This window comes from Armigeres subalbatus, chromosome 2, assembly GCF_024139115.2.
Source record: "Armigeres subalbatus isolate Guangzhou_Male chromosome 2, GZ_Asu_2, whole genome shotgun sequence".
In the NCBI taxonomy this organism is placed as follows: domain Eukaryota; kingdom Metazoa; phylum Arthropoda; class Insecta; order Diptera; family Culicidae; genus Armigeres; species Armigeres subalbatus.
The window spans coordinates 23662937-23689810 of NC_085140.1; the positions used below are offsets into that span (position 1 = coordinate 23662937).

The following is a 26874-nucleotide window of genomic DNA, read 5'->3' on the forward strand; positions in this document are numbered from 1 at the left end:
TCGTATTACAATTTGATGAATATCAATAATCGTCCAAAGTTTTGAAAATTATCTAGTGAACAGTCAAAACTGAATCGAAAAGCCAAAATGGGCCACAGTTCAGAACCGTTCACCAAACAATCTTCAAAAATTTGAGCCTGCTATTTTAACAACTACATATTTTGAAGAACCATGTTCCAAGAAAACGCCTGATACTATCTTTGTGGACTTATGACGGCCTTGCATAGCATCATCATTGTCTCGGAACTAGATTCAGTCAGTAAAAATTTCAAACCATTTCGTAAGCTTCCATTTGAGCTCCTCACGACCTTAGGTGGTCAAACTATTAGTTATGTAGATAAAAGGATAGTGGATGAAAGCATCATATCAAGGCTAAATTCCCAAAACGACCCACCCGCCCCTGCAAACAAAGACTCAAACGACGACCTGACGAATCTGACAGCTCTCCCACGCAAACCAAAAACATCAACAGGTAGTTGAAGGTTTCCGCTACCTGTTGATAGTGTCGGCCCGCGTGGGAAAGCCATCAGACCCGTCAAATCGCCGTCCGAATCCCCGCCTACAAAAGCAGATAAGTCGCTTTGAAAATTCTGTCCTGATATGGTCTATTCTCATGCACATAGGTGGCTAAGGTCTCAGTTAAACGTGACTCTATCTCTTGTTTTACCGTCTAGCGCTGATCATGAGTTCATTCCCTATCGGTCATTTACTGTGTTATAAGGTAGTCCGGTAGTGAGGTAGTAATTTTATTTGTCTTTCAGAATACACTTAGTCACGTCTCCTACGTCCTTCAATTTTTTTTTTTTTTTTTTTTTTTTAACTAATTTTATTTGCTAATTATCTAATACATGCATTCATCTCTTAGACTAGGTGTTCCGTGTTTTCTTAACACTATCATCCTTATTTGCTATGTTATATTTTTAGTTATTATTAATACATTTCAATTGCCTCTAGCAGTTAGAATTTTTTCCTCTGGTTGAATTGAACCATGTAGGAATTACAATGTTTTCTACTTAAACTAAACTTAACCTATTTTATACTAAGGGTACAAGGAGTTAATCGTTGCAATAGAAGATTGCAACGATTTTTGTCTAAAATTGGAAATTATTTTGTTGGACATTTGTTGCAATGTCTCAATATTAGAAATTCTATGAAGTTCATTGGTACTATACCACGGAGGCAACTTCAGAATCATTTTCAAAATTTTATTTTGAATCCTCTGGAGTGCCTTCTTTCTGGTATTGCAGCAACTAGCCCATATTGGCACAGCATACAACATGGCAGGTCTAAAAATTTGTTTGTAAATCAAAAGTTTGTTCTTAAGACAAAGTTTTGATTTTCTGTTTATAAGTGGATATAGGCACTTAATATATTTGTTACATTTGGCTTGAAGGCCTTCAATGTGATTTTTAAAAGTTAATTTTTGATCTAGCAGAAGTCCTAAATATTTAGCTTCGATAGACCAACTAATTGGAACCCCATTCATAGTGACAATATGTTTGCTAGAAGGTTTCAAATAAAAAGCTCTCGGCTTATGTGGGAGAATTATAAGCTGAGTTTTGGAAGCATTCGGGAAATTTTCCATTTTGCAAGTAAGTGGAGAAAATATCCAAACTTTTTGCAATCTACTACAAATGACACGAAGGCTTCGCCCTTTGGCTGAAAGGCCCGTGTCATCTGCAAACAAAGGTCACCCTGGTGGTAAATCAGGTAAGTCAGAAGTAAAAATGTTATACAAAATGGGCCCCAGTATGCTGCCTTGGGGGACACCAGCTCTTACAGGTAATCTATCAGATTTAGAATTCTGATAGTTTACCTGCAGTGAGCGATCTGATAAATAATTTTGGATCAGTTTAATGATGTACAGAGGAAAATTAAAATTCATCAATTTTACAATCAAACCTTCATGCCAAACACTGTCAAATGCTTTCTCTATATCAAGAAGAGCAACTCCAGTCGAATATCCTTCAGATTTGTTGAGCCGAATTAAGTTCGTAACTCTTAATAACTGATGAGTGGTTGAATGCCCATGGCGAAAACCAAATTGCTCATCAGCAAAAATAGAATTGTCATTAATATGAACCATCATTCTATTTAAAATAATCTTTTCAAACAGTTTGCTTATTGAAGAAAGCAAACTGATTGAGCGATAACTAGGAGCCTCAGCTGGATTTTGTCCGGCTTCAAAATAGGAACAACTTTGGCGTTTTTCCATTTATCTGGGAAGTATGCCAATTGAAAACATTTGTTAAATAAATTAACCAAAAAGGATAAAGAGCTCTCAGGAAGTTTTTTGATAAGTATGTAGAAAATACCATCATCACCCAGGGCTTTTATATTTTTAAATTTTCTAGTAATAGATCTCACTTCATCCAAATTGGTTCCCAACGAAGGGTCAAAACATTCTCTTGATTGAGAATGTCTTCGAAGCTCCGTGTAACCTGATCCTCAATTGGACTAGTGAGACCTAGACTAAAATTATGGGCACTCTCGAACTGCTGAGCAAGTTTTTGAGCCTTTTCGCCATTTGTTAATAAAATTTTATTTCCCTCTTTAAGCGCTGGAATTGGCTTTTGAGGTTTTTAAGAATTTTGTTAATTTCCAAAAGGGTTTCGAACTGGGATCCAACTTCGAGACATTATTCTCAAAGTTGGTATTTCTCAGAATAGCGAAACGTTTTTAATTTCATTTGCAAATCTCGCCAAATAACTTTCAACGCGGGATCGCGTGTTCTTTAGTATTGCCTTCTTCTCACATTTTTAAGACGGATCAGTAGCTGAAGATCGTCGTCAATAATAATGGAGTTGAATTTAACTTCACATTTCGGAATTGCAATGCCTCTGGCTTCGACAATTAAATTTGTCAAAGATACGAGAGCATTATCAATATCACTTTTGGTATCGAGAGGAATATCAACATCAAAATTCCTATCGATATACGTTTTATATAAATCCCAATCAGCTCTATGATAATTGAAAGTAGAGCTGATTGGATTATAAATGGCTTCTTGTGAGATTTCAAATGTCACAGGAAGGTGATCAGAGTCAAAGTCAGCATGAGTTACCAATTGCTGACTTGAATCCGTTAAAATTAAATCAATTGTAGAAGGATTTCGACTGGAAGAAAAACAAGTTGGTCCATTGGGATATTGAATAGTATAATATCCCGCAGAACAATCTTCAAATAAAATTTTACCATTGGAATTGCTTTGAGCATTATTCCATGAACGGTGTTTGGCATTGAAGTCACCAATTACGAAGAATTTTGATTTGTTGCGAGTCAGAATTTGAAGATCAGCTTTCAACAAATTCTTTTGCTGCTCATTGCATTGAAAAGGCAAATAGGCTGCAATGAAGGAAAATTGTCCAAAATTTGTTTCAACAGAAACTCCCAAGGTTTCAAAAACTTTGGTTTCAAACGAAAAAAAAAATTTATGTTTGATACGTCTATTAATGACAATGGCGACCCCACCACAGGCGCTGTCAAGACGATCATTTCTGTAGATAAAATAATTTGGATCTCTTTTAATGGAGAGTTCTGGTTTTAAATACGTTTCATTTATAATGGCAATATGCATTATGAACTGAAAGGAAGTTGAATAATTCATCTTCCTTACCCTTTAGAGCGGGCATTCCAATTTAGAACTTTCACACAATTATTTGGATCCATTGAAACGGAGTCCGATAACAATTTTTTGTGTGTACTTTATACCAACCTGAACAGCTTCAGGAATTGTATTTGCTTTGAACATTGCATCAATCATGTGATGCAATTGTTCAGTTAAAAAATCAAAATCGGAAGCAGTCATGCTACCTGAATCGGCAACATGACCGTTATTTTCCGTTGGTACATGGGTATAAACCTCATTTTGAGAAGAGAAATTTGGTCTACCAGCAGCGATGTTTGCATACGTAGGTACATTGGAAAAATTGGAATTTACTGAAGTGCTTGCTACCCGTTGACGAGCGGCAAAATTTGTTTGTGAATTGTGGTGGGTATGAATTGCTCGACCAGTAACCGGTTTCGAAATTTGAGCGTTTGAAAAATTTCTACCCGTCGAATCTGGGATCCGATTGGAATTTCCCGTCATCAATTTTGCACGGGAATTCAAAACTTTTTTGCGTTAAGGGCATTCCCAGAAATTGGATTTATGATTGCCCCCACAGTTTGCGCACTTAAATTTATTGGAATCTTCTCTCACAGGACATGCGTCCTTGGCGTGAGAGGTTCCACCACAAATCATGCATTTAGCATCCATGTGACAATGTTTGGTTCCATGACCCCACTTTTGGCACTTACGGCACTGGGTAGGGTTTGGAAATTTCCCCAGGCCTGCGGAAATGTTCCCATGTAACACGGACATGAGACATAATACAGGCCTTTTCCAAACTTTTCATATTATTTAGTTCACTTTTGTTAAAATGAACTAAATAAAATTCTTGAGAAATGCCCTCTGGGAAGTACCAGAATGGGATTTCTTTTTCATCTTAATTACTTGGACTGGTGAAAATCCAAGTAATTGAGAAATTTCAATTTAATCTCATCCAGTGATTTGTCATCACTGGGGAGACCTTCAAGACGGCTTTGAACAATCGCTCAGTTTTGTCGTCGTATGTGAAGAATTTATGGCGCTTCTCAGTTAAATAGTGAAGGAGACGTTTGCGATCGTCAAAGGATCCCGGCAAAACGCGGCAGTCACCCTTCCTAGCAATCTGAAATGAAACCTTGATCCCCTGAAGGTTACTCAAAATCTCATTCCGGAAGCCAGAAAACTCGGCAACAGATACCACAATTGGCGGAATCCTTTGCTTTTCGCATGAATCGAATCACCTGGGCTAGAGGTAGATTCGATTTGCTCAATTCATCATTAATCAAATCGAACTGATTGCTCAGTTCGATTGGAGAAGAATTATTTCCGATATTAGAGTTAGAAGGAATATCTGAATTCTGCAGCTGCCTTCTATTTTTTCCTCGCTTGGGCAGGACGGTCGTGAAACGTTGTTGCTTTGAAGGCGGTGGAGAATTCAGCGACTCCGCCTCGCTCTTGTTTATGTTAATACTCATTGCTGAGCGTGGAGACGTGACCTTCTAAGAGGTTTTTTCCCAGAACGGTGTCCCTGCAGGATTACCACCGCTTGTCGGAATTTTACTTCCGCAAACGGGTCCAACGTAAAACGAAGGCACGGGTCCTTGCAAAGATCGTAACGGGATCAGTGGGTACAATTAGCGCTAAGAAGCACCGTTGAAATTAAAATAGCTTCGGGTAGTATTAAAAACTTCCTTCCGCAAAGAGAGAAAGAACCGCACAGCACGAAAGCACGATGCGGTCTGAACGTCCTTCAATCTTTCTTTACATTGGAGTATGTATTATTTTTTCCTAACCCAAAAAAAATGAAGAGCGAAACAGGTTTGTTTATACGTTGATCCATGCAGTGAAAGTAAGAGTAAAATAACAAAGATTACTGAGAAGAAATAACGGATACAATTACCATATATAATGCAAAATTAGTAAATCTACAGTATCTACTTTCACTACTTACTGTATACTGATCTATGAACTACAATTGATGCAATGGATGATCGTTTGCTTCCCAGTCTTTTGTGTTAGTATTTTGTTAGTTAAGACTGGTACTAGACCCTGCCGGAACCTCCGCAGCATATACTCAAGAAAATGTTGTTAGATCATGCGACACCTTCTCTAAGTATTTGCAAGGAGGTATGATATATCAAGTGTTTAATTATTTCCTATATATTGGCAAAAAATACTCGACGCGTTTCTGTTAAATTGAAATGTTACCGGGTTTAAAGTACGTACTTCAGTACTGCTTAGGGGAAGGGGGGCAATATGCCCTAGCTAAGCAAACACTGCTCTATTGTCTTATTTGTAGCGCTATTCATGGGTATTTTTACATCATGCATCAGTTAAACAAGATAGCAAGTTGATGCCATTCAAAAATTGTCAAAAATCTCAATCATATTGATAATATTCACATTTCAAAAAAATGGTGATATTCTGTTGCCGGAAAACTCATGAGGCAAAACGCCTTTTAGCTGGCAGCTCCTAGGGAACAAAGTACCACGCGTCGGCGAATCAGCATTCTAGTATGGATAGTCCGTGGAGACGCAAGTACTTTGTAGGTTATTGCCACTAGGGCGTTTTGCCTCGCCAAAATGTTAGATGTTTCTTCAAAATGTGGAAATTTTCGTTTTTTCCGACCTTCCCATGCACTATTTTGAAACTTTATTCGCCTATCCTACATAATTTTAGATCTAGTTTGGTTACGGACATATTAATGACGGTAAATATGAGGGAAACCACAAAAGGCGTTTTGCATCGGGGAGGCGTTTTGGGGCCTCTTCCCCTAATAGTGTAACCATACTCGGATGCAATTAAAATTATCCCCTTTTCCTCTAACGGGAAAGTGTTGAGTATTAATAATACTAGCAATGTGTACTATAAAAGAACAATTTTTTTCACAATTTTTACAATATGCAGACACTTGACTTATCAACGTTGACCCCATCATCCATGGACAGGGGTCAAGCCAGTGGCAAGCGGGAGAAAATGCAACAAAAATAAACAAAAGATTATAAAAAATAGATTTTACGTAAAACAAATCAAAACAAGGCACGTTACATTTTTTAGCGAAGAGTCCTATTTGGAAAACGCATCATAAGTAAACCAAATTTTGCTTTGCACTTTGTTTCCCAATCAATTTCGTCAAAAATCCAAAAACCAAATATACAAGAAAGGCAAAGCATTTTTCACGCTAATCACGCCATAATCTTACACATGAGATTCAAAATGATTATTACCAATAATAGGAAAAAGTATATCCTTGTCGTCATTTTTCAACAAATTATAACTGAAAATCCATCTTACACTCGAAACTTAGGGGAATTTTCACGCCGCTGATCTTTAATTTTCTACGCCGATTCAAATTTTCAGCGGAAACTCCAAAGATTCAGTGCAATTTCTATATAATTTTCTGATAGATCTCTACAACATCACGTTGAGAATTTTTCGTGAAGATACCAATTATTTCCATGAAAATTCCATACAATATCTTGTTAAAATTTCAAAGAACTCCCAGTAAAACTACCTAAGCGTGAAAATTGCGAAGGAATTCCCGTTCAAATTGAATTTTTGATCAGAAAAGAGTCGTTTAGCAGGAAGCCACAAGGCTGAAAGTTGTTAGGCCGAATGTGTCGTTTAACCGAAAAGACGATTTGGTAGAAGCTTACCCGAGCAAATCTTAAGAGCAAAAACTTGTTTTAATGTTGTGAAATCATCGATTATGTTTACTTAATTTGATATCTTTTTGATCGATTTAACGGTTAAAATAACAAAACGTAACAAATTATGAATCAATTTGATGTAAAATCAAAATATGTTTTCAATGTGCTCTCATTGTGTTTTCAGACTTTGCTAGGATATCTAACCTAAAGTAATTTGGCCGAGAATGTCATTTAATCTAACAGATCTTTGACTGAAAAAATCGTCAATATATCCTTCGGCCAAAATAGTCGTTTAGTCGGAAGGGCCGTTCGTTCGGCTGAATTGGTCATCTTCTATATACAGTCAAACCTCCATGAGTCGATATTGAAGGGACCATCGACTCATGGAAATATCGAGATGTGGAATAGGAAATCTTTGGAAAGCTCTTTGGAGGGACCATCACAGTAACCCAGAAAATATTTTTTGATATGGAATAATTTGCTTCCATGAGTCGATATCGAGTCATAGAACATCGACTCATGGAGGTTTGACTGTAATAAAAATGAGTTGAGATTTCCTTCCTGACGATTTAACTCGCGAACGGGTTGACCGATTTGCAAGATTTTTCCCTAATCGATTCGTTTTGGGATCCGCAAGATTTGTATATACAAAAAGTTAGTGAATTTAACGGGGAAATGTAAAAAATCATTAGAATACAATTTTGGGTTAGCTGTTGAGGAAAACAAACGCACGGAAATTGATCTAGAGCGCGGCGCTGCAAATAGTTCATTGTGACATTTTCAAGACCCGGGCAAAGCTGGGTTTCTTTCGCTAGTTTTTGATATTTTTAATACAATAACAGGAGAATTTTTTTGAATTTCGTCTCAAAAATTTAATGAACTTCCCCAGAAAATTCTTCAAGTTTTTCAAGAATATTCATTTGAAAAATAATTTCCATACTTTCCACGAGAACTACTTTTACGTTTTGAGAACTCTTGCTTGGGATTTACATGAGAATCTCTTCAGAGTTTTCACAGGAAGTTGTAGTATTTAGTATTCTTTGAAATTCACACAGAAAATTGTGACTTTTAAAAGAGATGCTTTAATGTTGACTTCCCCAATCTAGATTAATTAAGACTGTTAGTTTTTTAATCCATTATTAGAGTAATTTTTTCGCAGAGAGAAGTTCATCACTAAACGGCTAATTTGGCATAGTCAAATTTGAAACATCGGAAAAATTCTCGGATTTTTTAAAGATTTTTTTTTTTGATTTTTAGAAAATTCTTTCTATTTTCGATTAAAAATTCTTGGTAAGTTCCATTGACAGAAAGCGACAGACGGGCGAACTGGTAGAAAAAACCGTTTGCCCTGAAAGGTTGTCTGGTCGAAACGATCGTTGGCCAAAAATTCTATTTAACAGAAATAGTTTTTTGACAGAATGAGCCAATTCAATGACTGAACTTCGTACTGAACGGGTAATATGGTCAGAAATGACTTGTTTGGCAAAATGGTCTTTTGTCAATTGACCATTGAACAAAATTCCGTGGCCTCTCTATTTTTAAGTCAATTCTGGCCTTAAGGTCAAAAGACATCTAGCCAGGTATCATTTTGCAAAACTAAACGTTTCATTGAAACTGTTATCAGGTCAAAATGTAGTTTGGCCGAAAGTAATGAACAGCTAAGAGGAAAAAACGTTCAATTCGGCTTAATGGGATTTGGTTAGATGGCTTTTGGCTTAAAGGCCAGTATCGACTTAAAAAGTTACGAAATTTCGTAAAACGGTCGTTTGACAAAAAGCCTTTTCAACAGGCTACTGACATTATATTGTTTAGTCCATCGGCAGATCGTAGCCAGGATGTCCCGGGCACTATTTTTTTCATATTGCTTTTTAATGATGACAGCGGGCTATGTTGTTTATCAAAGGCTTCTTTTCAATGTAAGTGTCGTTAAGCCAAACGGATGGTTATTTTATACTAAATTATCCGTTCAGTTATTTATATTTGGCCGTATGACCTGTTGGCTTAAACGATATTTTCGGATATATGGCCCATCCCAACTAACAATTTTGGTGCTAAAAGCTTCAACAACCTTTGGCTGTATAATATTTGAATAAAAGCAGCCAATGCTGAATAAAAGAAAAGCCTTCGCAAATAATCCCTTAAAGTTCAACTCGACTATTACCCAAATATCTATCAGCTAGTCAGTTTGTGCCGAATATATTTCATCTTTTATCGTTTATGCAGCTTTCATATAGTCATAAAACAGCTCTGTCTGAATTAGCAACAAAGCTTATCGGTTAAGAGCTCATGTATGTAATTAAGTTGCTTGTTAGCAACTTCCTATATTACGGTGAGTAGCATTCACAATGAAAATGTTTTCGCTGTTGTTATAGCACTAACAATATAGCGTAATGGCGCTATAAATGAACTAACGAAGCTTTTAGGCAACTTCTGTATCTTTGAAGATTACACAACGTTTAAGTAAACCTTATACTGCTTCTTTTAATAGCTTATCAGTATGGAACGTCAAAACCGCAATGTTTACATTTGATTTTTGTTGCCGGAGTTGTGTATGAGCTATTGATTTCTGTAATGCAGCTACAAAGGTATTCACCTGCTCTTATAGCAACTGACAAAGCGCTGTCATTAATGCTAGCAGATAGTGTAATAAAACAAGCCATTTAGAAGCGATATTGCTGTTGACGGCTACTGTTAAACGATTAGCAGCAGAGTAGCATCTATACAGATCGAGAAAATGTTGCCTAAAAACAATTTCAGCGATTGATGATGCATAAAAGTTAGCCCACAGAACATGCTGACAGATGTTTGAATAATGGTTGAAATAATGCTGAAAGCATACTTTTTAAGCTTATGTACTGAAAGCAGCATGTAGGCCTCTTTCTAACGTTTATACAGCATGAATCTGAAAATTGCGTTAGTAAAACAACCTATAGGGTATGCGAAAAAGCACATCCATAAATTTCTTTGTTATTTACATATGTCAAAGTGACGGTGATGACAGAGCAGCGGCCATTGAATCAGGAGATCAGGAGTTCGAATCTAGGTAGCAACAAAATTGATATTTGAGTTTTCACAATAAAAAAACATTGAATAAACTCCGAAATTTACTCTCCTCTCAAATAATATTTAATCAAAATGAATTCAGTGGCTGTATAAAACTTATTTAACAGATTTAAAAAATCTGAATAAGCGCCATTGAAGCGAATTATATTACTAAATGGTTTAATAAAGATTGAGAAAAAATTGTGTAACATGCTGTAAAGTAGTTGTGCAGGCACGTCAAAAACAGCTGAATAGATTCGCCAGATTTGCTGGTAAAAGCATTGAATAGAAGTTCTTGATCATATGTATAGCACACATAATCAGCTTGAAGCCGTATAGACGAGTTGAAATAACATTTACATTGACATTAAATGTTAGTTGGGATTCTGTCAAACGACCATTTCGGATAAACGGCATTTTTGGACTGATCAAAACGACTTTTTAGGCAAAATTACCAGTTCGCTTTCGCCAATGGAATTTCCCAAGAATTTCTTACGGACGATACACTAGTCGTTCGATAACTGCGTCGCATTCTAGACGTCTAACAATTGTCAGACGACATCAGAATAGAAGTCCACCTGATTGTTCAGCGCTATGCAGCTATCATCGACTTTGACATCGTTTTGAAGCTCAGCTGTCCGATTACTGCAAAACTGATGTAACTATCAAAATACAGTTAAAAGCATTGCAGTTGACTTTCAGTTATCCAACGTCTACTGTACACAGGATTTCCCATAGAAATCCAATAATTTCGAACAATTTTTTGTTGAAACATTTTGAACAATCTTCCGCGGAAATTCTAAAGAAGCTTCCTCTAAACTTACGGTAAATTTCTCGTTAACATTCCAGAATTATTTTCCTGGGAGCTCCTTAGAGTCTCCCGCGGAAATTCTTGAGAATTTACTGTTTTATCGTTGGCCATACCAAACTAGCCGTCTTTATTATTCTAGACTGAGAAAGCCAACGGGGAAACACCCATTCTACAAGTCGCACTCTCCTACAATTATCAAGAATTTTCTATGCAAATTTCGAAGAATACTCAACAGAAACTCAACAGGAACTTTTCGTAAATTTCCGATGTTTTTTCTGTAGAAGTTAAGAATATTGTTTTGTGAAAATTCCGACGTTTCTTATGAAAACTGCGACAAATTTTCTGCTGAAATTCCAAACAATTTTATTTGGGAATTCCAAAGATTTCTCGAAACTTCAAAGTAGTTCTTGTGAAAAATCCGAAAAAAATTTACAAATTTTGGAAAAACTTATAGATTTTTTTGGAGAAGTTCATTAGATTTTTCATGCGAAAATCAAAAGATTCTTCTTTTAATGTCTTGAAAATATTCCGAAAAAATGCAAAAAAAATCTTAGAAAAACGTAATGAAAAAATCGCCACGCCGATTCACGCCGCCGCCGCCGCCGGCTAAAATGGCTTTCGGCGTGACGCCGAAAACGCCGCCGCCGCCGACCAAAATTCTGACAAACGCCGCCGCCGACGAATATCGGACCGGCGCACACTAGTCATGAGTTTTCCGGCAAAAGAATATCACACTTCAAACCATTCACACCAACACAAAGCAACCGCATTCCAACATATGACACATAGACTCGAGACTTTTCCACTTAGCGTCACAGCCCCATCCCGGTGGATAGGGAACCTTGGGCCAACAACCTACTGTTCCCGAAACATCAATTTGTTCGAGAATCCGATAATGAAAGAATACGGACTGATTTTACGGCGACGACTCTTAGCGCGAAACAACGGACACGAATAGGAACATGGAACGTTTTAACCCTAGCCCAGCAGGGTAAATTGGCACAACTTGCCAATGAGGCATGCCGTAGTGACTGAGTGAAGTCCGTTGGCCAAACTTTGGAGAATACAGAACGCCGTCGGGGCAAGTTCTGCTATACTCTGGTTTACGAGGTGAACACGCTCCCCGGCATCGCGGAGTTGGCTTCCTACTAAGCGCTCAGGCACACTCTGTATCAGCCGAAAATGGAAACGGAGCCTTCTTGATGTACGGAATAAACGTAGTGCCCACATCGCGTCTGATCATCACCTCCTCATCGGCGAAATACGCCTGCGCATTGCGCGGATTCGTCGGCATAAAAAGAGCGTTGGACGACGATTCAACACACGCCGACTGGAAGATGCCACGGTGAAACGGTCCTTCGTTGAAGAACTGGAGACGCGTGCTGCAGATATTCCGGAAGGTGGCAACGTGGAAGACCAATGGACCGCCATCAAGAATGCCTTCATCGCCACCAGCGAGAACAATCTGGGCGAACTACGCACCCAGAGAAAACAATGGATCACCGATGAGACCTGGAGGAAGATAGAGGAGCGAAGAGAAGCCAAAGCCGCGATAGAGCGATCGAAAACCAGAGGAGCCAAAGTCTTAGCCCGTCAACGATACGCGGCTCTTGAGAAGGAAGTAAAACGCTCATGTCGACGGGACAAGCGAGCGTGGGCAGACTCTCTGGCCGACGAAGGAGAGAGCCGCCGCAACCGGGGACATTCGCCTCCTCTACGATATCTCACGACGCTTAAGCGGGGCGAAGATGAATGCAACGATGCCTGTGAAAGACGCGAATGATCAGTTATTGACCGACCCAACTGACCAGCTGAAACGCTGGTTCGAGCACTTCGAACAACTTTTTCAAGTGCCAGCCAGGCCATCACCACCTCGGCATGATCTGCCTAGGATCCGACGTATAACACGCGTCAATACCGAAGCTCCATAACTGCTAGAGATTCAAACAGCCATCCAAAGCATGAAATCAAATAAAGCCCCAGGGGTCGACCGCATATCAGCCGAGATGCTCAAAGCTGACTCCATGACATCCGCTCAACTACTGCATCGTTTATTTCGTAATATCTGGGACACCGCAACTTTCCCGGTCGACTGGATGCAAGGTATCTTAGTGAAGGTGCCTAAAAGGGTGACCTGACTGTATGCGATAACTGGCGAGGCATTATGTTGCTGTGTACCGTTCTCAAAGTTCTGTGCAAAATTATCCTAGCCCGGATTCAGGAGAAGATCGATGCGACTCTCCGGCGGCAGCAAGCCGGATTCCGTGCCGGAAGATCCTGTGTGGACCATATTGTCACGCTCCGCATCATTCTGGAGCAGGTCAACGAATTCCAAGAGTCCCTTTACTTGGTATTCATTGACTACGAAATGGCTTTCGACCGTCTCAATCACGAGAATATGTGGGGCGCCCTGAGACGCAAGGGGGTTCCTGAAAAAATCATTGGACTCATCGAAGCACAGTACGAGGCCTTTTCGTGTAGAGTGCTATCCTATCCTATCACCGTTACTGTTCCTCATCGTAATCGATGAGATTCTGGTAGATGCGATTGACCGTGAACCAAACCGCGGGCTGTTATGGCAGCCTATAACCATGGAGCACCTAAACGACTTCGAATTGGCTGATGACGTTGCACTCCTCGCGCAACGGCGCTCTGATATGCAGAGTAAGCTCAACGACCTTGCCGAGCGCTCCTCTTCGGCAGGTTTAGTCATCAACGTCAACAAAACCAAATCGTTGGGTGTAAACACGGTGACTCCTTCCAGTTTCACAGTAGCCGGGCAACCAGTGGAGAATGTTGAAAGCTTCCTATATCTTGGTAGCCAAATGGCGTCAGACGGCGGTACCAAGATCGACATAGGCGCACGGATCAAGAAAGCAAGGGCTGCCTTTGCGAGTTTAAGAAATATCTGGAAAAACAGGCAGATAAGTGAACGCACCAAAATACGAATTTTCAACTCTAACGTGAAATCTGTGCTGTTATACGCTAGCGAAACATGGTGTGTATCAGTGGAGAACACTCAGCGGCTGCAGGTGTTCATTAACAGATGCCTGCGGTATATAATTCGTGCCTGGTGGCCTCACAACTGGATCTCAAACAACGAGCTCCATCGTCGTTGTCACCAGAGGCCGATAGCAACAGAAATTCGGGATCGGAAGTGGGGCTGGGTCGGCCACACTCTACGTAGGGGCGGAAACGAAATCTGTAAACAAGCATTAGACTGGAACCCAGCGGGACATCGCAGCAGAGACAGACCCAGAGGCTCATGGCGGCGAAGCCTCAATAAAGAAATAAAAGAAGTCGACCGAAATCTAACCTGGCAACAGGTTAAAGCGATAGCCGGGCAACGCTCAGGATGGAGATCTTTCCTTTGCACCACCGGAGGTGTACAGGATCCGTAAGTAAGTAAGTAAGTATCTCGGTAACGGATTGACGTACAAATAAGGTTAATACATCAAAACAAGGGTAATTCACTGTACTTTAAGGAAAAAATATTGATACAAATCATTTCTTTTTGTTTCTAGTGAAAATTCGCACCTTCTTTATTCCTCTCATCAAAAGTTGCACACCTCCGGAGTCAACTTCCTTGGCACATTTGTTCCACATTTTGGTCATCTGAGTCGCGTCCCAAGCTGTTTTTCCACTTTTCTTAAGCTTCCGCTTCATTACTGCCCAAAATGTCTCGATGGACGGGAGCTGTGGGCAGTTGCGTGGATTTATGGTTTTATCGATGAAATCTTCGTTATTATCGCGGTACCACTGAACGACTTCCCAGCTGTAGTGGCAACTCGCCAAATCTGGACAAAACTTCACGGGACCTTTATGGGCTTTATGGAAGGTAGATCGCGGTTTTTGAGACATTCCTCCTTGTACAGCTTCGAGTCCATCGTCTTATTCGTCACAAACACTTAGGTATTTGCTCCACAGCTGCATATCCTTGCCAAAATTATCTGTTTTTTTGCAAGTTTGTCCAAAAAGCAAACTTAAACTTCGCAGGAACTACTCCTCGTGCCGTCACCATGTAGAATTTTTGGCTAGGAAGCTGTCCGAAATCCATTTTGACGTAGGATTATCAACGTGGGTGTGCAGACTTTTTTCTCTCCTTTCGGCTTCCATCTGGAATAATTTATTTTTTCGTGAATTTTATACCACAGCAAGTGGGCGCCTAGGTAGACAAACCGTTGTAAAAGAATTCTTGCAGCGGTCTCTTTCCGTGCCGCTGCAATACAATAAATGATTCCGGATTCTAAATGGACATAGCCAATGAAAATAAATACTAAGGTATGGAAATCCATATATTGTGTCCGTGCCTTTCGTGTATGGCGAAAAAGCTTTAACTACTACATTCGAACGAGTTCCCATAAGAAGCCGTGCAAATATGTACGTCACCATTTGCTGTTTACATTTTCCATCATTCACTAATACACTTGCATTTGGTCTTCTTCCACACCTTCTATCTATTCTCATTGGGACATAGCTTTAATAGCTTCGCTTCTGTTGATTTTTTCGCTGTAGTCTATTTGGAGAAGACGATAGATATCAAAAGAGGCTTCCTTTGAGAAAATCTGTTGAATGACTAATCCACCTTAGTGGGAAAGAAATTTTCTTTTTTCACCTAAACCAGAAATGCAAGTGTCTTCGGGAAAATTGTAGCGGATAGTATTTTAAACCACTTTGCCGAAGACCTGTAAAACGAGATATGTGACGTTTGCAGTAAAAGTGCCCTGAAGTCTGTTTTTTTAGCATAAATTATTCTTCTATATTTCGGGCACTTTCACCACCTTCTACAAAGTTGTTTGGCTAACAAAAATACATGTTTTTGTAGAATGTTGCGAAAATCTCTCAAAATTGAAAATTTATTTAAAAAAATGTGTTCCGTCTAGGGGTATTTGAGAATCGTTTAAGTTGTTCCGGCGCAAAATGGCACAGACACCGTTTTAGTATAGATTTTAAATTTACCACTTTTTGCCTCACTTTTGCACTAAGTTTATGTAAATGCAATACTCCCGTCATACGCTTAAATGATTCTCATTTATTGTTGAATCTATTAAGAACTAGTCGACCTGGCAGACGTTGTCCTGCATAGTAGGTGAAAATGCTCGTTATGAATTGCCCATGCGAAGTTTCCAAACGATTCTTGATTTTAGTTTTTAACGATTTACTCAACCTTACTCGAGATTTTCGTATAAGGAAATATCATATAAACTCGTCGGAAACGATAACGAACATATTAGCCGAAGGAATCAAGAAAATCCATCCAACCGTTTTTGTGTTATGCGGATACGAACACAAACCATTTCATTTTTATTATATAGAAGATAGCAAAAAAATAGGCTGAACTCCTTATGCCAATTGTTGCGAGAATTTGTCCGTTACTATGTCCCAAAAAGTCTTTACAAAATTTGTACACATACATACATACAGACATTACATCAGATCATTTCTAGTGCATAACACCATAAAATTGTTGGAGCTGAAAACTGAGGAGCTCTCAAAGATTTATTTTTAGTGTGATCATATACTGCCCCTACTCGCATATCAATCCCATACTGTTTTTTCGCAAACTTTGATGATAGCCATTGAAGTTTCATGAAAAGTTTTAGTATGTTTGAAACATTGTTTAGTTTTGTGCAATCAGGCCATACTTATGTATGTATACTGCCAATAAAAGTATAACTGTCCTATATGGATTTCCTACCGCTTCTGCCTTATAAGCAGAAGGTCGTGGGCAGGGTTCTTATATCAGAGTTCACTAACTTCAACAGTAGATGGAAGAGACTAGCGCGGGGGTGAAAAATTCATTTTCAGTGCAAAACATAAACAAACTCGGTGGCAGTTCCATATAAAAATCCAAGATGGCTGAATCATGAAATTGGCATACTGCAACACCTGTTTGTATTCATCTTGGTCGTGGGTTCAATTCCAGGTTCGTCCCTTTCCTACTTTGTATTTCTATCTTAGTTCTTTCTGTGTTTAACGTTCTACCAGAACGATTCCTACTGTTATAACCTTTAACACTAATAATTCCAAAATCTCCCGTGGCACCTGTTAGAGGTCGTAGAGTTCTCTGCATCTTTCTTAAATAGGTGTCCATTGTCCAATTAGTTATCTTTACCCTTCCTCACCATTCGCAAGGACGCGGCCAGGACATATCGTAGCTATTGGTTCAATCTACGCTACCCTGCTACGCTACGCTACCGATGTACATCTGCGTTTTATTAACGCCACGTGCACCCAGCGTTGAGAAACGCTACGAACAGCTACCGGAGGAGTGTATGGAAGGGGTCATATGTATCTTTTGAACTTTAAAGGGTTAAAATCCTAAATACCACTCAGAAAGTTATATCCCTGATCATTTTTCGTCGCCTTTTTGAGAATTTATTAAGCCAGCGGCTCGAAATCGGACGAGATCTTTACTGTACGGCAAATCCTTCAAAAATACCGTGGCATATGACAGTATAGACTACGTGGAGCTAAGGAGAATCGCGGACGAGTACAGCTTGCCAAAAAGACAGCCGGAGTGGGGAGATGTAAGCTAAATTAATAAATATCGCAAGGAAGTTGTTAAAAGCTAATATTTATAATTAACTTTTTCGAGAATTGCTGCAGTTTTAAGATTGCATTAGTAGTCATATTTGTTTGCTAACTATCGCAAAAAGTAAAAAAAAACTACAAATTGATACATCTCATAATTTATATCAGCATTTGGTTTAGCTAGGATATACTGTCCTATACTTCCTTATTTTATGTATTGCAGAGACACATTCGGATCAACACTTGAATACTGTTCTTATCAATGATCTAGTCTAGTCGAATACCAAAAGAAGACAGAGCTTCATCAATCCCTTCTAGGTATTTCCGTGCCTAGAACAACCACTTCACTTGATGATAAGATACGATATTAGTTCCACACAACATATCCAATGAAAGGAAAATTCTTCAACAAGTACACAACGAACTTTGTAATAAAATTTATCTCAGAATGATGTTTTATTAAAATATTTGTCAACGATTTTTAACTAGGAAGAATGAGGCAAAACGTAACATATCTAACATAAATAATATTTTCTTTTCTGCTGACTCATCTATATCACTATCATGAGAATGCTGTACAATGGTAAAGGCAATTGTTTCATTGTTTAGTTTGGTGTACATTCTTTTCATTTTTTATTACTCTTTGAAAGCAATTTGACTAGAGGAAGAATACTTTTGAAGGCAAAGTGATTGTATATAAATATATAATAATTTCGATATATTTTGTTTGTTGATTCAACGTGTTTCAATTCTTATAACCTAATTATATCGACTAGTCAACTATTGATCGAGACAACATTGCTAGCGTTGATTGATTTTTTACAATGTAGAAAACCATGCAAGTATGGTTACATATTCCTCCGATGGTTTGACTCGTTGATGTACATTGTCCAGTAAGCGATTGTGAAGATGAGAAAACTCAGCGGGAAGATTATAAGCGAGATTTGGTCCAACCGGCCTCGTTGTGAGCCAGCATACATCAGCGCCACGTCGGCCACGTTGCGGAAGCTGTGAACACTTTAGATCATATTATGGGGTCGTCTTGGTATCATTCGATAGGATTGTCTTACCGTCTTCGAGTCATAACGGAAGTCACGTGTTGAGTGGTTTGAAAACTACCGGACAGGTTTCCGATCGAATTGACCTTGGATGCGTCTGCCTCCTGCGGTTGCACCTTGTTCGTTCCCGTTACCTTGAGCCCTCCTCCGGTGCTCTCCAGTCCATTCTCGCGCTGCGCTGCATGACTGGAATTCATCTGCAAATTGAAGTGCTGCATTGTGAACTTGACCATTGGAATGTTTCCCATCCCAAAGGGTTGAGGATTGCAATATTTTATAACTTACCGGCGTCTCGACAGTGTTTTGTGACAGAGACAGTGTTGATTGGATCTGCACTGGGGGTGCGACCTGCACATGATGGGCTTTGGCTGCCACTCGCCAGTGCTTATCGTACCGAATGCCGAAGAGCACTATAAAATACTCCATCAGTGCGAAAAATACAAAAAGCGTACACGATATCAGCCACACCTAGAGGGAAAATAGAAAAACGGCATGAATCAGCTAAATGCAGTACAGCTAGAGAAGTGACGACTGATATTTCACCTCCAGACATTTGAGTTCCAGGGCATCCGGTGAGTTGTTCCGAACCGTGTCGAACATGGTGATTAGCGAGAGGAGTGTCGTCACCAGCAGAACCATCCTACCCGGAACGATTTCCGGGACGACGACGAACGAACCCCAGGACATGGACACGAACAGCGTCGAGGGAAGGTAGTTTTCCAGAAGGTAGCTTTTGACCTCGCGCGACAGGGTTATCTCCAGCCGGGCGGAACTATGGTTGTCTGAGATAACAGGATGTTTGTTATAGAACGGTCTTTCGATAGTATGCTGAGCTCACCTTCACCATAGTGGATTGTTTGCGGGTTCTGTTCGGTGTAGAACGATACGACGTACTTTGGCAATCGGAAGAATCCGTCTCCAAAATCCTTCGGGAATGTGAGGCCGTTGTCATTCTTCCAACGGAAGCGCATTTCTCTTACATTATATTTGTCTGAGGGATACATAAAAGTTTAATAATGTAATGTTAGTAGATTATTTATTACTTTTCAAAAGTTTAAAAAGTAAATCTATATTTTTAACACATAACATCAATGAAAATCACGAAAGCTCGTACAGTCATGTATTTTTTAGAGTAATATATTGCGCTTTATTTTTAGAACGCTATATTGGATCTAGACAATTTATAAGTTTTCATTCATGCAGCGTATTTTCTGTGGCAATACTTGGTAGCGTTGTGGCAATAATTCTGCCAACAGTTACAGCTCCTCCTATTCTTCTACAGGTTATGGAGTCACAAAGACGTAATCAAAAATAAACAATTAGGGTCGGTGTACCAATTGTCGCCATACATAAGAACAACTATTTTTTAAAAAAATAAGTAAAAGGCATGTGGGTGGACTTTATATTTCAAACGAAAGGTTTTACTTCCTGCTCCTTAGAACAGTTGTGAAAACCACAATAAAATTTGTTATTATCCTCAAAATTAATTAATCCATAATAGGAACGCATGCACCAGTTGTGGCACTATTCTTAATTTTGGTTCCTTATTTGGCAAATCCCATTGTTTTCTTATGGGACTGGCCAAATTGGGACCACTAGTGCCACAACTGGTGCAAAGGACGTTAAAAATTAAGCAAAATCAATTTTTACAATTATGCTTTGCTTATTTTGGAGGGAATCAAAGGTGTTATCGTGTCATATGAATATGCTTTATCGATATGAACTTGGTTTGCGGTGATTTGATTGGTCATTTGGCATATACAGCACTAGTGCGACAACTGGTGCTATAGCCACAACTGGTACACCTAGCCTATCTAATTAGTCTTTGACGTAATCGCAGTACGGCGCCGTAGGATCATGGATTGGCTGCGATAATCGTGAGTAGTAAATTTATCAGAGGGCTGGCTGGTAAGCAGAAGTCCAAGAGGAAGATCGAATCAAAACATTCAGTAGCTGGTCAGTAGGAGCTACGGACCAAAACATACATATAAGGAACGAGGAGCTCAGGATGACTTGATCGGTGCTAGGAGGGATGCACACTATACACAGAAAAAAGTAATAAAAATTGAACGACGTGTGAAATAGTATTTATTAGTATTTGATGTAATAGACACCGTAATTTAAATTTATATTCATTTATATTTCAATTAAATCTGCCATATTTTCACATCAATCAAATAATTAAAACAATTCAGATTTAAAATTAAAGCGTTGATTTTGTCGTCTATTTTCATGCTCCAAATATGTACATCAAAATGAACGTAAATTTACAAAACATTTCAGGCTGTGTAGAGTAATGTTGGAATATGAATCAGGTAGTGTGCGACTCCTCGCTGTAGACGGAAGATGAGTAGGAACCATACGCCAGTTATGTCTGCTAGGGTGGTTCAAAAAATCGTTTTTGCTCCACAACGCTCATCTGATTCTGTATCATGTTCCCAAAATTTGAGCTCATTTGAATTAAAACTGATTTAGCACAAGCCGTTTCAAGTTTGCATGCAAATTAGTATGAGGAAATATTTTTTTTCATTATACTGATTATGGCGCTTCCTCATTAAGCGCAGGTTAAAAGAAAACCTACATAGCTAAATGGAATACTCAAGAGGTTTCACGCAGCGAAAACCGCATCTTAATTAATCGTTCCAATAATTAGACAATAATTCGTTATGAAATACCGCAGGAATTTTTCCAAGAAATTCCAAGAATAGGAAATCTTGCAGAAATTACTTTAGGTATTCTTTCGAATACCATCGGATATTCCATTCCCTCGGAAATTCCCCCAGTAATTCCTCCGGAATTTCCAGTAAGAATTCTTCTTTTGGAATTTCTTCTAGTGATTTCTCCAGGAAATCTTCTGGAAATTACTTCGGAAATAAATCCAGAAATTATATCTCAAGGGATTTCTTTGAAAATCCCCAAGAAGGTCTTCGAAAAAAATATCGATAATTTCTTCGAAAATTCTTAAACGCATTCTTTTTGAAAATTATTCAGAGATTCTTTTTGAAATTTTTTTCAGGAACTCCTTTTAAATTCCTTTGAAAATTTCTTCGGAAATATCTAAGGATAATCCTTCGGAAATTTCTTCAGGACTACTTCCATAAATTGTTTTATTTATTCCTTTATGAGAGAGCCTTCGGAAATTTATTCAGGAATATTTGTGGAAATTCGAAAATTCATTCAGGAATTTCTTCGGGATATGTTTTAGGATATTCCTCATAAATTATTTTAAGAACTCTTCCAGGAATAATTTAGAAAATTACAACATGGATTCTTTTCTACATTCGACCAAAGATTCCTTCAGAAAACCTTCTAGGAAAATCTTACGCAGTTTCTTCCGAAATTCTTGCAGGAATTATTGTGGTAATTTCTATTAATCAATGAACAGGCAATGAATAGGAATTTTCAGAAGAGTTTTGAACGGAAATTTCAAAGGAATTTACAGATAGTATTTCCAAAAGAACTCTTGATGTAATTATCGAATGATTCATAGAAGTATTTTTGAATGATTTCCTGATGTTATTCCTGAAAGAAAATATAAGGAATATCGAAAGTCTTAAGGAATATTGAATTAACTTTCCGAAGGAATTCCTAATAAAAACGAAAGACTTCGTGGATGAAGAATTTCTTCCTACACAGTAAAAAATTCTGAAAAATACAGGCTATGGAAATATTTTACCCCTATTTTTGTGTTCAATAACCCCTAATTTTACAAACAACTTTTTCTTGTATGCAATATTGGATACAAGCTCCATAGTAACAACAATCTGTAATTTTAAAAAGTGATTGAAAAATCAGTCGATTTGAATATAGCCTTTTTGTTACATCACCAATGCTGTAACATTTAAATACTGTGTACAGCTTCCGAAGGTATTTCTTGAGAAATTCTTGAAATAATTCCCGAAGAAATTTCTTAAAAGAAGTTCGAGGAAATTCCTAAACCAATTTCCGCAAAAATTACTTAAGTAATTTCCAAAAGAAATCTTTAAGAAATTCCTCCGTTCGGAAGGTTTCACTGATACAATTTCAGTAGCTATTTCTGAAGAATTTTCCGTAAGACCAAATTTCTAAAGGATTTTCCGATGGAATTTCTAAAAGAATTTTGAAGGAACCTCTAGAGGAATTTCCGAAGAAATTTTTAAAACGCAAGTATTTCTTAAGTATTTTTTAAGGTTTTCTATTTTTCTGGATCTATCTCCGAAGTATTTCCTGAAAACTTATCGAAAGAATCCCTGAAGGAAATTTCGAAGGAATTCTTGGAGGAATGTACAACGAGTTTCTGAAATTTTTTTAGGAATTCGTTCACAAATTCCTAATAGGGAATTCCAGCGGAATTGCGGGAGCCGAAAGAATAGAATATCAGAGAGAATTTTTAAAAGTATTTCTAAAGGAATTCATGAAGGAAATTTTGGACGAGTTTTTAAAAAAATCTTCGACACATTTTTGAAAAGAAAATTATTTTGAGCTTTTTAGTGGAATGTCTTCACTTGTCATAAGACGAGTTTGTACAATCCCATTTAATTCCACCACTTAATTGTACCTTGCGGCATTTTTGAAGTAATTTTCGAAAGAATTCCTTATAGGAATTACTTAAAGTATTACTAGATTCATTTATGGAGCATTTTTGAAGAAACTTCTTGCGATTTTTTTAAATAAATCACTGGAGGAATTACTGAATTTTCGAAGAAATGTCTGAAACATTTTGTGAATGACTAACCGAATTTATTCCTTGGGGAAATTGTTTTACGAAAAAATGTCTGAAGGATTTTCCGAACGAATTTTTGGATAAATTCATGAAATATCACCTAATTGAATACTGGAGAAATTTCCGAAGAAGTGAATTCTCTTGTGAGTATCCGAAGAAATATGATGATGGATTTTATATTTGGCATGAAGTCTTAATCCTATATTCAAAACAGGGTTTTGTTTTTCTACTGTCTGGATTTTTGAAAGAATTTCCGGAGAAATTTATAGAAAAGCTCTATAATCGTCGGTCTTGGGCGATGTATCTCCAGTTTCCTCGAACGTTTGGAGTCCCCAGGTCCGTGCTGCCAGCGTGTTCGTGGCCTTCCACGAAGTCACCGGCCTCTATCCGGTTCTCTGTTGAATATTTTGTTCGACATTCGCACTAAGTGACCAGCTCTTTGAAGTCAGCCATTTGTTATACGAATACGAATAATTTATAAAATATATACCAGTGGTTCTTTTGAATACTCCTCCAGGGATTCTTGCGTAAAACCTTCCGAAAAGCCTTTGTAAATTTCTTTAGTAAACAATGTTAAATCTCTTTGAAAATTCCTGCAGGAATTATTCCGAAAATTTTGTTGGAATAATTCTTCCGGAAAATTATTGAAGAATGAAATAGGAAATCATAAACCTTCCGGAAAATTATTGAAAAATAGAATAGGAAATCATAAAAACATTTTCTAAAGAAATCTCGAAGAAATTCCCAACTGAATTTGCTAATGAAATTCACGAAAGAATTCCTACCGGATTTTCTGAAGAGATTCCCGAAAGATTGCTCAAAGAAAATACCGTGCAAATTTCTAAAGGAATCTCCGAATGTCTAAGGAAATTTCTGGAAGAGTTGCTTAAAAAATCCGAATGAATGACCGCCCGAGCAACACACTTGTTGTAAATCAGTTTTCGAAACTTATATATGAGCGAATTTAGTCATATATGAGTTACTGCAACCAAATCGACGAGCTCGGTGTTCTAGTGACTACCGCTCCTGCCTTATAAGCAGGAGGTCGTGGGTTCAATTCCAGGCTCGTCCCTTTCCTACTTTGTATTTCCATCTTAGTTCTTTCTGTATCTCATGTTCTACCAAAACGAATCCTACTGTTATAATCTTCCACACAATCCGAAAACCTCCCGTGACACCTATGAGAGGTCGTAGAGTTCTCTGCATCTTTCTTAAGTAGGTGTCCAACTAACCATGGTTTCCCTTCCTCAGCATTCGCAAGGACGTGGCCAGGACAGATCTTGACTAGGTATTGGAGATTGTATTGCTTCCATCTAAGAGTTAGTGATTAGTCCCAAATCAATATCTGTGGTAACGGATGAAAGTGATGCTACTCTCATACAATAGTCTTGGCTTGTACCACCTACGAATGTGTGCGAATTGCTCAATGCTAATGCTAATATGAGTTATTGCAACCACATCAGTTTGAATTGAGTTGCTAGGGCGATGGAATTCCTATAAGAATTTTGCAAGAAAAATAATTTGCCTTTCTTTTATCGTTGTTCGTTATCTATTAAGAGCGATTTCTGCAAACCCTGATAATACCGCATTGCACAGTAGCGTGTTTTTAGCGCGTTTAATAATACCTTTATTATCCACCCTAAAAGTGAGATGAAAATTTTGTTTTCCACTTTACAACATGGAAGGTATATGTCGAGAGTTGTAGCAAAAGTTCTCCTGAAAACTTTGTCGAAGGCACCAAGTTCGTAATTTCATTACCAATCTCCAAAAGTTACGGAATTACGAACTAGGTGTCTTCAACAAAAAATATTTTAAGCTCTTTTAGTGGAATGTATTCAACTGTCTAAGACGAATTAAGTACTGTCCATTTAATTCCACCAGTTAATTTTCGTTATCTTTGCAGATACGTATTTCGACCATTAACTGAACACGCCCACACAGTTGTGGTCGAAATACGTATCTGCAAAGATAACGAAAATTAACTGGTGGAATTAAATGGCCGGTACTTAATTCGTCTTAGACGGTTGTCTTCAACAAAGTTTTTCAGGAGAACTTTTGCTACAACTATCGCGAAGACATATACCTTCCATGTTGTTAGGGGCCGTACAATAATTACGTAAGCAATTTTTCTGGGTTTTTCAACCCTCCCTCTCCCCATGTAAGATTTTTCCCATACACATATTTTTTTATTTATATGGAGCGTAAGAAAATGACAGACTCCCCTTCCCCCATAAGTGCTTACGTAATTAGTGTACGACCCCTTAAGTGGAAAAAAAATTCATCTCACTTTTAGGGGATTGATCATAGGCTGAATACCTCCAAAGAAGCGCGTCGACTACTGATAAAATGTCTCGAAGACACCTTTTCGCTAAATTGCATAATAAAGGTACTATTAGTTAAGCTTTCGCAACTCGCTTCATCTTTCATAACACGAGAACTCGCGTGTTGTAAAAAGTACGACAGTCCTAAAATCCGTTATAATGAAGCCAATTTAAATGATATCAACCTGATTTTTTCGGGAAAATAATAAAGGGAATATATTCTCTCACTGAGGACATTTTTTAAGTCCAATGGATCTTCTGCTGGTCCTCTGGAAGATCCGGAGCCAACGGAACACTGGTGAAAATAGTCCATCTTCATAATAAATGGCGCAATGTTTCTTATAAGAATTCTAAAAACTCTAAAACACTGAAAAAATCTAAATCCATCTACAATCCTATCTATGGGATTTAGGAAATTTCCGTCTTCTACAAAGTTGTTCAAGGATTGGAAATATTGGAATGTGTTGAAAAACTGTTAAGTTCAGTATTCAGCCGTAAGGCGGCGCTAGTGTATATGAGTTATTAGTTTGGTTAGATATCTCGGGATCTGTGGGAATTAGAAAGTTGCCGTCTTCTACAAAGTTGTTCGAGGATTGGAATCCAATATGTTGAGAAGCTAATTAGTTTAAAATTCATCCGCAATGTGGCGCTACTATGAGAGATCAGGTTAATTTGATATCTCAGGATCTATTGGTTTTGGAAAGTTGCCATTTTCTATAAAGTTGTTCGAGCATTGGAAACCCATATGTTGAGAAACTGTTTAGTTCAGAATTAAGCCGTAAGGCGACGCTAGTGTATATGAGAGATCAGTTTAGTTCGATATCTCGGGATCTGTGGGATTTAGTAAATTGCCGTTTTCTACAACGTTGTTCGAGTATAGAGATCCAATATGTTGAGAAACTGAGTAATTTATAATTCATCCGCAAGGAGGCGTTACTGTACTGTACTGTACAGTTCTTCGATATCTCGTGATCTGTGGGATTTAGAAAGTTGCCTCCTTCTACAAAGTTGTTCGAGGATTGGAAATCAATATGCTAATTAGTTTAGAATTCATTCGAAAGGTGGCGCTACTGTATATGAGAGATCATTTTGTTTCGATATTTCGGGATCTATTGATTTTGGAAAATTGCCGTCTTCAACAAAATTGTTCGAGGACTGGAAACCAAC

At 38.2% G+C, this 26874-nt stretch overlaps 1 protein-coding gene across 5 annotated transcripts in view; it reads right to left on the reverse strand.

Annotated features, from left to right (window-relative positions):
* Window positions 1–18074: 18074 nt before the first annotated feature.
* LOC134214149 (glycine receptor subunit alpha-2-like) overlaps window positions 18075–26874 on the reverse strand; it is a 74616-nt gene continuing 65816 nt past the window's right edge. For 3 of the 5 annotated variants that reach the window (XM_062693566.1, XM_062693565.1, XM_062693569.1), the window contains 5 exons: window positions 19523–19675; window positions 19228–19466; window positions 18970–19152; window positions 18697–18881; window positions 18075–18643 (listed from right to left, as the gene is read on the reverse strand). In XM_062693566.1, the coding sequence (XP_062549550.1) occupies window positions 18475–18643; window positions 18697–18881; window positions 18970–19152; window positions 19228–19466; window positions 19523–19675 (929 nt within the window). In that variant the 3' untranslated portion in view covers window positions 18075–18474. The remainder of the gene's footprint in view (window positions 18644–18696; window positions 18882–18969; window positions 19153–19227; window positions 19467–19522; window positions 19676–26874) is intronic. The other 2 variants (XM_062693567.1, XM_062693568.1) reach the window with 2 other exon arrangements.